The sequence below is a fragment of the Manduca sexta genome, chromosome 8 (assembly GCF_014839805.1).
Source record: "Manduca sexta isolate Smith_Timp_Sample1 chromosome 8, JHU_Msex_v1.0, whole genome shotgun sequence".
Taxonomy (NCBI): domain Eukaryota; kingdom Metazoa; phylum Arthropoda; class Insecta; order Lepidoptera; family Sphingidae; genus Manduca; species Manduca sexta.
Genome location: NC_051122.1, coordinates 4,514,959 through 4,526,964, shown reverse-complemented (window position 1 = coordinate 4,526,964; position 12,006 = coordinate 4,514,959). Strand labels below are relative to the sequence as shown.

General features: G+C 35.2%; 1 protein-coding gene across 1 annotated transcript; it reads right to left on the bottom strand.

Annotated features, from left to right (window-relative positions):
- Position 1: 1 nt before the first annotated feature.
- On the bottom strand, positions 2 to 1,849 carry LOC119188646. Its single transcript, XM_037436447.1, has 2 exons — positions 1,734 to 1,849; positions 2 to 1,652 (listed from the first exon to the last, which is right to left on the bottom strand). The coding sequence occupies exons 1-2, from the start codon at positions 1,789 to 1,791 to the stop codon at positions 25 to 27; spliced, it is 1,686 nt and encodes a 561-aa protein (XP_037292344.1). The 5' UTR covers positions 1,792 to 1,849; the 3' UTR covers positions 2 to 24.
- Positions 1,850 to 12,006: the final 10,157 nt, after the last annotated feature.

Genomic DNA, 12,006 nt, shown 5'->3' with positions numbered 1-12,006 from the left:
TTGTGTTTTATTTACAGAACGTGATTAATTACAACATTTAAACAGTTTTATTAGTCGCGATAGCCATGATTGTTTGTCTATGGTGCTGTCTAGAGATAAATGTAGCGACAAATGGCTTTCGGCAATTGGTGCGTATTCATTCCACTGTGCGGGTTTCATGAGAGCTAAAGCGTTCTTTGACCACAATCTATCATTTGCCGTAAGCGCACTGTCACCTCTATTAAAATTATTATCTACCGTTCTCTCTAAATCAAAACTAAATGGAATTGTGTGTTCTGCACTTTCTTCTACAATCCAATTATCGGTATTCAGCTTTTCGATGGGCTCAGTTATAGCTTTCGCGTTTATACATTTTTTGCTTATTTTTATTTGTGGTTTAGGAGAACACATAATGACTTCTATGTTTTCATTATCGGCGATTACTTCGACTACATTTTCATCGTCGACTTCTATATGTTTTGTGTCAGGTTGGCTCACGTTTACTATGACTCCCTTCGACTCTACTTCTTGGATATCCAATTTTGGTATTACATGTATTTCAACATCAACAGTTCTTGAGTGAATATTATTGTAAGTTTCAATTTTCTCACCATTATCTTGATTGTCAAGAACTTTAGCTTCACCATTAGGACACACTTCTTTTAACGTTGCAAGTTTTCCTTTATAAATAACATCAGCTTTAGAATCCCTCTCTCTGTATATTCTTCTTCGTTCTCTTGGAGATAAAGCCATCCAATTTACTACATTTGTGGATTTCTCTTGATTATCTCCACCATCTTTGTAATTGTTAAACAACCAACTATTTTTGGGCTTTTGGTTCACAGGTACTTTTCCTGATCTGTCCGTTTCAACAGATGAAGGGTGTTTGTTAGGTTCGGTGATCTCTGTAACAGTTGATAGAGTTTGGGCCAGTGAGAGATTCAATCTTGGTATAAACGGCGGTGGGATCGGAGACGCTGCTCTAATTATATTTTCTGAATCTTCATCAAATTTCTCGAAGGAAAATGAATTGCAACTATCTGTTTCGTTGCTCGGTATATTTATCATTTCAATATAATCATCCGACAATAGATGCTTATTCTTAAAAGAATAAATCCAAATTGTCTTTTTCTCAGCGTCACTATCACTAAGTAACTCGTCTCCGAATACATTATTGAAGTCATGATTTTCCTTAAACGCATCACCAATAGGTCTAACCATTTCTATATTATCGTAGTCTATATTTTCTGAAGATGTGTCAGAATTGATGAAGTGCTTGTTAATTATGGTAAAACAGTTAATTTGGTGATTTAATCTAACATTATTTTTGTTATCGCCAGCAGTTACAACGGTGTTTCCTAGCAAAGTGTTATTATTATGTACATATTCGCAGGGGCTGAATAAGTTTTGGCGATCACGGTCTTTTAAACGTCTTTTTTCCCTGGCTATTGTGTTTACTCTATGAACATCTTGTAATTCCTTTGAAGCTCTTGTATTGTTTACGTAACACCAAGCGTGATCAAAATTATCTTTTGGTGATTCATCTGATGTTTGGGAGTCGTCACTATCATCAAGTTCAATGATTTCTACTCCCGTTGCTACATCTTGATTCAGCCAGGTTTGATTTCCTAAGATTCCTGTATTATTTACAAATAATTCGTTACTATTCACCCCTGCAAAAAATAAATTACACTATCAATTTAACTTTTACAAACATAACTAAGTATGTAGCAAAATCTAAGAGCAAAATATACCATTACTGATTGCTGGATTATTCCTATTAATTGTATGACACATTTCTATTCTCCTCATTGTATTTAACAATACAAAAGAATAAATGCAATCTTTATTGTATGCCGATGACACAAAAGCTGTCTTGTAGACATTTAAAAATGTAATGCAAACTAAAAAGTTCAATTCCTTAGAGTAAGTACCTATACTCCAAAGTCAATTCACATACAATTCTTCTAGCCTGCATGACACCGAAGAGGCGTTTTATCGTAGCGCAATAAACTTCTCTTTATACGTCTATATCCTAAAAAAAACTTTAAAAGTGTTGCAAAAAGTTGACTACAAAAATTATTCTAGTAGTTTGTGGTGTCTTTTTTTATGTCATCAATTTATGTAAATAAATAAAAAAAAAAACGTAACAGCGCACACTATATTAAGGTTATAGCTTAAGGTCCATTTTCATACATTTTGTTTCACCTTTAATCTGGGTAACTAAACAAGTATTGACAAGTAAAGAATTTAAATTCACGTCTAGTTAGTGATTAGTTCTCGCAGTTGAAAAAAAAACGTAAAAATAATTAATATGCATGGATATTTCGGCCTTTAAAATTTAATATGACGAAATTTTAAAGGTCCCAGATTAAAGGTGAAACAAAATGTATGAAAAATGGACCTTAAGCTATAACCTTAAGTATAAGTTGACATCCAGGGGCCTTATTCTCTATCCCGCACGTTATTTTAACAGTGCGTAACAAGCACGTATCACAACGCATCATGTTTAGGACTATAGAAATTTGGCTTACAGAATACCATTTCACGTACATTTCTCGAAGATAACATGACACAGCCGCGTTACGCGTTTAAACTATCATTCACAATAAGGGACCAGAATATATCGTCGTATTGATCGCAAAAGTGCATAAGAATAGCGCATGAATACCGTAGACGTTTCTTTGCAACTATACTAGCTCTATAGTTGCAAAGAAACGTGCGAATATTATGTGCGAGCATTAGTATGCTCGCACATAATATTGCTTGTTCCTTGACTATAGGTACGTACAGGCGAGTCTATTCCAATTCGCCACCAATTTATATATGTTCTCGAAATTTATAAACACAAAAAAATATTGTCCATTCTCACTATTGTTGGAAAACAGGTCACCATAAAACCAAAGTTCAACCGTTAAAACCTAGAAACTGAATACAAAATAAATCGAACAAAACCTCATAGAAAAACCAAGTGAGCCAATTTAGTTGTCGCTAAAAGCATGTCTTACGTGCGGTGGCGACTGTACAGCGGCGGGCTCCGGGTAGTGCCGCTGTTGGCGAAACAAAGTGTAAATGGATTGATTGCACCAATTCCGCCTCACAAAGGGAGGCAAATTGCATTAAAAGCTCCGTGGCGCGGGCCATTTGGCAAGCACTTACTCCATTAGGAGCGTCCAAATAACGTTACCTTAGTGTGGTATGGCTAGGTATCGCTACATGATAGATTCCCGTATACTCTATTCTTCTAATTCTAAACTTATTAGTATAGGAACACCGAAAATAATAATGCATATAGTGCTGCACTAAATTTAAGTAGTACCTTTTTTGAGTTTAGTGTTGAATTTTGTTATCTGGACAAATGTTTTTAATATTTACGATTTGGATCGTTTATTGAATGTATTACTAATTTTGAGTTTATTATCACCATTTGGATTTAAACATGTCAAATATTTTCTTTAGACTTAATGCATGTTTCTATCGCAGATCTCTCTTAAAAATGAAATTAGGAAGCAGTTCTATAAAAACTGTCGTATTTGCGAAAGCTTGCGTATAGTGTATCAGGGTGTTAGAAACGTGTAAGTTATGGCGCTTCGACCAGGCGTGGAGGACGGGGCGCGACTACGGTACAAAGGTTAATTAATTAGATTGCGCTGCGCTTGAGTGGGCCGGCGCGTCGCCCGCCGCTCATTGCACGGCGCTAATTCGCAAATTAGTCACCGACAAAGCGGCCTTTTATCCTCTCCATTATTAGTCTGGCCTGTTTCATCTATATATTTCACTTAATTTCTAATTGGTTTAAATTATTTAGCCTAATGCTTTTAACGCCATTGATTTGGAAATAGAATCGACTGTCTCATTTGCTCATGGCTCATCCTATTCAAAATTTACGTAATGTGTAAGTATTAATTGTCAAAGTATATTAACTAGATGTCTTTCTAATACACAAAGATCAAATACGTAAAAAAGTTTCGTCAAAATGTTACAAACTAACGCAAAAAAACATCAAGATAACATTATGTTGCATTTGACTATCTGCCGATCTAAAGCACGCTTCAAATAGGTTTGCTTGTTTCCGCCTTTTAAACTAACAATAGTGCGCAGGGAATAAATTAAAATATTTGTATTGTTTAAAACTAATGTTGTTGCGGAAGCGAAAATGTTTGCCACAGACAAACTGACAAACCGTCCATTAGAGGGCGAGAAGTCATGAACAACAGAGTGGCGGCGCACTAACGTGTAATTACAATTTATTTTTGTCTATCAAAATGTTTTTAATTGGTTTTAGCGTTGGAAAATACTCTAATATGTGATTAGCGGGCACAAAGCTGTATATTTGCTTAATGGAAGAGTGTTCGAGATAAAAGCCTGCGCTATCGGCGCGGGATCTGGTCGGTAATTAGAGGGGCCGCGGGCGAGCTGACGACTCTTCCTTCACATGCCACTTAAACTTACACGGGCTTGCGTGTCCCGGCTTATGTCTCTCTGTTTCAACTATATATCGATGAACTGCATTACTTCCATTTCTGTTAGGTTGGAATCGTGTTTAAATTACTCGGGTAAACTTATAATGAGGAATACAAACGAAATTATTAAGAACCATAAATTTAATAGCAAGTTTGCTTTTAAATTAAGATCACGAAAATATAGCAACTTATAATTGATTATTAAGTAGCTCAAGGTCAGGTCTTAAACTAAAAGAAAACTTAAAAGCTTTTGCAAAACAACTTAAAAGACTAAATGCAGGTGTTATGTATGTAATGCCTAATTGATTTAATTGTTTTGTAACATTAACGTGGATGCATTTATATTTTATTATTTTTACACAGTGAATTATAAGTGACATGCGAAAGTAGCTGCCAAGTGTTACCCTAATCTTGGCTTATAATCGTATTGCTTTTAGTAAAATTGCTCTATAAATATTCAGAGAGAGTTTGAGTGGGAGAGAATTTAATAACAGTGTATCGAGCGAGTTTAATTGCAAATTACATGTGCATTAATGTCGGAGCATATGTGCTACAAATATTTTAACCGTCACACTTTGTTCGTTTTCACGATGACTTGGGTTTTGCTTGCTGCGGTGGTTTTATGTGAGATCGATAAGGACTACCATCTTAACAAGTGAACCTATGATATTATTTTTTTTAAATAGTCACTTGAAATAAAATTTAAATTTATAGAGGATACTAGTAAATAAATTAATAAAACAATATTTTTTAGTTATCTAGTAGGTTCTCAACTTCCTACCCAGTGTTGCCGTACGAACAATAATAAGTTCAGACGGTCTGAAAAACAAATATTTGGGCTTATTCAGGCACATGTTATAATTATTTACAGAACAATGAGTCTTCAAAGGTAAATCTTACCAGGGCAAATTGAAAATTCTCAATTAAAGAAAAAAATTAATTGATACGGAAATGTAGAGACGAAATGTCTTGTGAGCGTTCCTTCCTAAAAAACTCCTGCTTTATACGAAACTACGAAGTTTGTAACGCCTCGATATATCGTGGTGATAAGGTTATCGTGTTTGATATCAACAAACTTTGTAAAACTGATTGGTTGGTGGTGTAATTTTGTGAGATCGGTATCTTGTGCGTGTCCCGCGCTCTCTTGTAAACAACCAAACATTATGGGCTGCACGCCGCTCTCCGGTTAACAACATTTTCTATGAATAATTTTTACAGGTTTTATAAGTAATAAAAAAATATTTTGTAATGCTAAGTGCTTCGATTGCTGTGTATACGTATTTCATTGATGTGGTTCTTTGGCAGAATAACACAAATACACATCATGCCTTCATCCCCGATCAGGAAGAAAGAAGTACAACCAGGGCATCCACTTTTTGTTGTGTGTTCCATCCCATGGCGTGGTAGGGGGCGAGCCTATGTCCATATCGGGTATAAATTTCTTATTCCAGGCTAATACTGAGCAGGAAAATCTAAATATCACTTTCAGATTAGCACAACTTGTCAGGATGTGTAAGGTTTATGAGTAAACCATAATATTTGATTACCTATCTAGATAATAAATTATGCGGTTTTAGTTTGGCCTGAAAACTGTTAAATGAAAACTATAAAAGCACCAAATGTTGGCAGCGTGGCTATATTAGGCGTAAATGGAACGAATGATTTGACACTTTTGTGTACAAATGTTTTAGGAAACGCCGGCGCTGGGTGCTATCCACCGGCTAATACCAACCTCACGACTCCCACCGGCTAATTGACACGTTTTCTCTAAATTACTATTTAATTTCACACTTTCTATAGATAATAACGTCAATATTGAGGCAAAGTTTTTAATTTTATTTCCGACCTTTATGGTGAAAGGAAATTGGAGAGTTTTACACAAAAACCCGTAGTTTTTACCCATGCATACAGGCAACGTTTTTTTGCGACTAAGTAGCCTGCTTCTTGTGAGAAAAAACGTAAATGTTAGCCTTTGTTTAATTCACTATTACTTAGAAGATAAGGTCGTTGTTTGTTTTTATAGTTTTTGTACATACACAAGTGATTAATGCAGATTAGAATTTAGAATATTGTAATTTAGGCGTGCATAACATAATTATTTATGCGTGAAATATAGCCAGTGTGCTTTGAAAATAATTATACTCAATAGCAACATAGATATATACACTATGAGTACATATCCAATAAAATAAAACATATTTCACAAACATTCGCCATTGAACCTTTATGTATTTAAAGATGGACGTGAGAAATATTTTTTGTGATTGCATAACGAGCCGGATCAGCATGCTCGGATCAGCATAATCAGCGTGCTCGTGTTAAAAACATTTTGAAAGTTAATTCGGGACCGATGGAGTTTTTGTTTCGTGTTTTTTCGTATTGAGTGTCAATTATTTGATCAGGGGATCTAAGCGCCGGCGCACCGCTTCTGAAGTCTGCGCCACAGATAACATATTGGATTAGTTATTTAACAGATGGTTTAATAAAAAATCATTTTAACACGATGTGTATATTATGTTATGAGCGTTGGAAACATGTATTGATAGATTAATATACTGACTATACTGTACATGAATGATTTTTATAATTAATGTGGTTTACGAAAAATTCAAGATAATTTATAATTAAAAATAACATATTACTAACCTTTTTAAATTATATTTGTCAGTCACATGATTATTTTTAGGACTTATCTTATTCTTGAAAATCTTACATCATATCATTTAAATAATTTACAATATTTTCACACCATAGACAAACCAGGAACAGTGCATTTGTTCTATTGTAGTAATGGTGTCCAAAACATAGCCCGGGCTGGTATGATTAGAGAGCGGTCGCGCGGCTGATTACAGGCCGGCTAATGCACTCGCCTTTTAAATATGCCGAAAGTTTTCACTCATTCATACTGGATTGAGTGTGTTTGAGATTTAATTTATTGTGACAGGTTGTGTAAATAGACTGCATTTAATTTATTGTGACGGGTCGGTTGTGTAAATGTATTGCAGTAATAAGAAATATTTGTATTGGCTTGTAAATAGGGTATAGTGTAGTTTATTTTTAGTTCAAACACATTTGTCTGAAATGATAGTGTTTAATTGAATTATGTAGTCATTACAATTGATATTGGACAAATATACATTGCTTTCACTTATTTAAAGGTCACATAGAAAAGTGATTCTTTTGGCAAGCGTGTGATACTAATATTGATGAATGGTCCTTGTAATTCCTGCTGGCTTCCCTTTGTGAAGAATGTATGTAGAATCGAATTATTATTAGAAAGATTTGACGATTTGATTAAAGACCGCATTAATATATAGAAGTATCTTATTGTGCCGGGTTTCGAAAAATTTCACCTTTTGCCACTGGATACTAAAGTAATAATCAAAATCAATTAGTCTACGTAGCGCGTACCGAACGGCGTAGCGCTACGAAAACTCTACGCTCTACGCCCTACACAATTTTATGCTTCCATGACATTTGTAAACATACCAGTGACTTTTATGATCATTTCTTATAGTAAACACTTTTAAAAATCACAACTGTTTTAATTTATAAAATATCCGTCATTAAAATAATATTATTAATTTGTGTCAATAACATATTGTAAAAGCTTTGTTGTAAAAATAAACGCGAGTGGTATTAATTGAGAGGGTCGTGGTTGCGTCAGCGCAGGCACCGGGTCCGGGGTACCGCTCGATGTAAAACAATCATTTGGACAGTTCAAAGAGTGAAGCGATGTAACGCAATGTTAGGGCGTAGTTTAATTTGTAAGCGATAGCGTGGAAATTACTTATGTAAACGGTATTTTTTTACTGCCTTCACAAACACAACAAAATATTAAAATAACCATTTTAAAGCTGTGGTTTTAAAAAATGCGGATAACAAAATAAATTTGAACTTAAAATAATAAGTCAAGTTTTGCTTAATAAATTACAATTCGATGCCCTTATATTGATTGTGACTGAAATTAAGTATAAATATACAGTTATAAAACACAAATAAACATACGTATTAATTAAGTACTGACCTATTGCTTAATTCGTCTTCAGTAATGGCCCACCTCGATACACGGAGTATTTGAGGTGAGTTCTATTAATAACAAGAAAAATTGTCAAAAACCACTATAGACAGCTACACAACGGCCTAAACTCATAGTTAATTTTATTTTTATTTTACTTTATTTAGAAAATACAGAAAAAATATAACACTTATAGATTAAAAGCAATTAAGCAACACATTATCCACAATAGTTTTCGCAGATTACATCACGTACATAAAACAAAGGCGGCGAGGCGCGATATAAGTATGCACTATACACTCATGAACCAATCTACTATTACATTTAGTTGAATATATATTTTTTAATTGAATACTCAAAAAAAACTCTATTCATTTCTCCACCCATGAAACACTTATTGAAGTACGTTACCGATTAAAGAATTTTCGCATAATTTCTTTAACAGAGCAACATTAAATATCTCATGACTTGCGCCAACAAGAGGCTCGCGCCTAGTCATTGCGCGGCGCCTTTCAATTCACATCTCAAGCGTTTGGATACTCCCCCACAATGGGCCCGGCACAAAGCCATCGCGTTTGCCGCCTCGTTATGTAAAATCGGCCAAACAATGCCACCGTCGGGCGGGATCGCTTTCTGTAACATCTCAATTGAATCAAATTAACAATGGCCCTCAAAACAACGTTGCCGGCCGTTTTATTAAAACCCACATGTCAATTATAAATGTATGGTGGAAAGGGTCCGTTGTTGTGGACAATGGTAACAATGTAAACAAAGCGAATGTAACGTTTGAGACGTTCGGTTGACGGACATATTGCCGAAACAATGGCGATCGGTTGTGATTAAAAATGCTTAGATAAATATCAATGTTTGAGTGTTATAATTGTGCATTCAATTTTGCATAGTAAATAGTGTAAGCCAGTGTAATGAAATTTTTCGAAAGGGAAGCCGACACAAATTATGTACTAATTATAATTAGATTTTAGACCACTATGCTATAAATATTGATTATTTATTAATAGTTTGCACATATACCTATATTAAAAAAGGGAAGCCGGCAAGAATCCGGTTATAAATACCCTTCGTCACTAGTCTATGTGTATGTTCTCTTTTATCTCACTTCCGTCGGTTTCGTGTAGGACAGTTCTCCAGTCGTTAGTTTTGTACCTAAGTAACATTTGGACCGCGAAGCACATAATTGAGAGGCGAATTCGCTTTTCCATAATATGACTTCTTTTATTATCTTGTTATTGTTTAGCATGAATCTTAATAATAATTTTCGTATTTTAATCAGTAGTCTATTTACTAATTTCTCTAGAAAGAAAAGTACTTATCTTATTTAACATTTATTATGCTGGTTAAGGCGACTTTTTTCTTTCATTAGTACTATTGAACATGAATCGTTTAGTGTATTTAGATTCGCACATCATAATTTTGTTCTTAAGAAATTACCCTTAGATACAATAATTGCGCTCACAACAAATATGGGAATAATAGTCCTGCCCAACATGCCACAGATCCTACCACATCCATCATTATTTACAATCATTCCTGTACACAACTTCGAACTCCGTTATGCATAAACCGTAGTATATAAACATTTCCCACGGAATTGCTTGTCAGCCGTAGTTTAACGGCAAATATTCAAATATATGTGGGGTGAGAAGAAAAACGGGCGCATTCAGGGCGCGTAGTGTTTTATGTAAAGCGGCGTACACACTACACAGCGCGCGGTACATAACAAACATTACCACACAAACACGCGCCGCCTCCGCCTCCGCCTCGCGCCTCACGCCTCACACCCCGAGGCGCCACGTCGCTATAGCTACTTCGTTATCAGTAAAGCAGGTTTGTATCAAATAAAGTTACATATTTATAAGTTTTTTATTTCCTCTTTATATTTTTGACTAGCTCTTGCTCGCAAGTCAAAGCTTCGCACGCGTTTATGTCTTTCCTGGGAATAAAAAAACAAAATAATATTATAGTCTGTATTGTTCGAGGATAATTTGATAGAATAATTTTATTAGTTCAGTAGTTTTATTCCAACTTTTCAACAACTATATAATTCTTACCACATTGTCTTTACAAAACTGTTAAATTTACACGAAGTAATAAGTATGAATGATACTGATCAAAATGTAACTTTTCTTTTACCACTGTCACCCATTCATAAAGAATGCCTTCAAGCAAATATTCATAAATCGAATTCTTATGTACTGACAATCCCTTCACTACAGCGGGTAGCGAAGCGGCGGCCCGAGGCGGCAAGGCGCATTTGCATACAGCCTCCACTTTGTGCCGGCTAACCCAATACGACGTATGTCAGAAGGACTGAGGTACGTGCCGAGCTCGCTGCTGGGGAACAGACGGACATTTCTATTGCCACTAGTTAAACAATGGACGCTTTTAATTGGGATTGATTTTAAGGCGCTCCGCACACGCTGGGTACTTGTTGCCGAGTAACATTATACTAATATGAGACTAATAGTTTCTGAAGTTGTTAAAGCCACTGCCGTTTACAGTCATGTATACTTTCGAAATAGAATATGATTGCGCAGGGCACTTTTATGCCGTTTGGGCGTAGATTGACAAAATACTAAGAATCTATACTATTATATAAAGCTGAAGAGTTTGTTTGTTTGTTTGTTTGTTTGAACGCGCTAATCTCAGGAACTACCACTCCAAATTGAAAAATTCTTTTTGCGTTGGATAGCCCTTTGTTCGTGGAGTGCTATAGGCTATATATCATCACGCTATACCCAATAGGAGCGGAGCAGTAATAGCTAATCTCAGGAACTACCGGTCCAAACTGAAAAATTCTTTTTGTGTTGGATAGCACTCTGTTTTTGAAATGCTATAGGGTATATATCATCAAGCTATGACCAATGGGAGCGAAGCAGTAATGAAACATGTTGCAAAAACGGAGAAAATTTATTAGTTTTGAGGGCTTCCGTTGCGTGCGCTGCGTAAACAGTTAAAGTTATGCAACAGTGATGTATGACGGGATTGTTCCTCTTAAAAGTTCTACAAAAATATATTATAAAAACAAAAGTCCCCCGCTGCATCCGACTGCCTGAACGTGTTAAACTCAAAAACTACCCAACATATTAAGATGAAATTTGTTATGGAGACAGTTTGAGACCCTGGGAAGAACATAGGCTCCCGGGAAAATATATAGCGTGACTTTTATAACGGAATACTTTAGCCCGAAAAACATTCTAACGCGGGCGGAGCCGCGGGCAATAGCTAGTTATTAAATATTATTAAATAAGGAGGTTTATCTTCCGACATTGCATAGAATTATGTCGGAAAATATTACGCATGTGCTAGTTGTATTTCTGCCTAATCTTTCGAAGATCTCTGCATAATATTCATGTACTCTAAAATAAGACATTAATATTATTTAAAAAAAAGTATAACTTGTTTGAATTTTTTTAAGAATTGTTATAAAGTAGTATAACCAATTTCTGACAACGCCCAGTATTCATGTTTATGGTTTTTGTGTTGTAATGCAAAAACACACAACGATTTTTATTCGTTCATTCTATA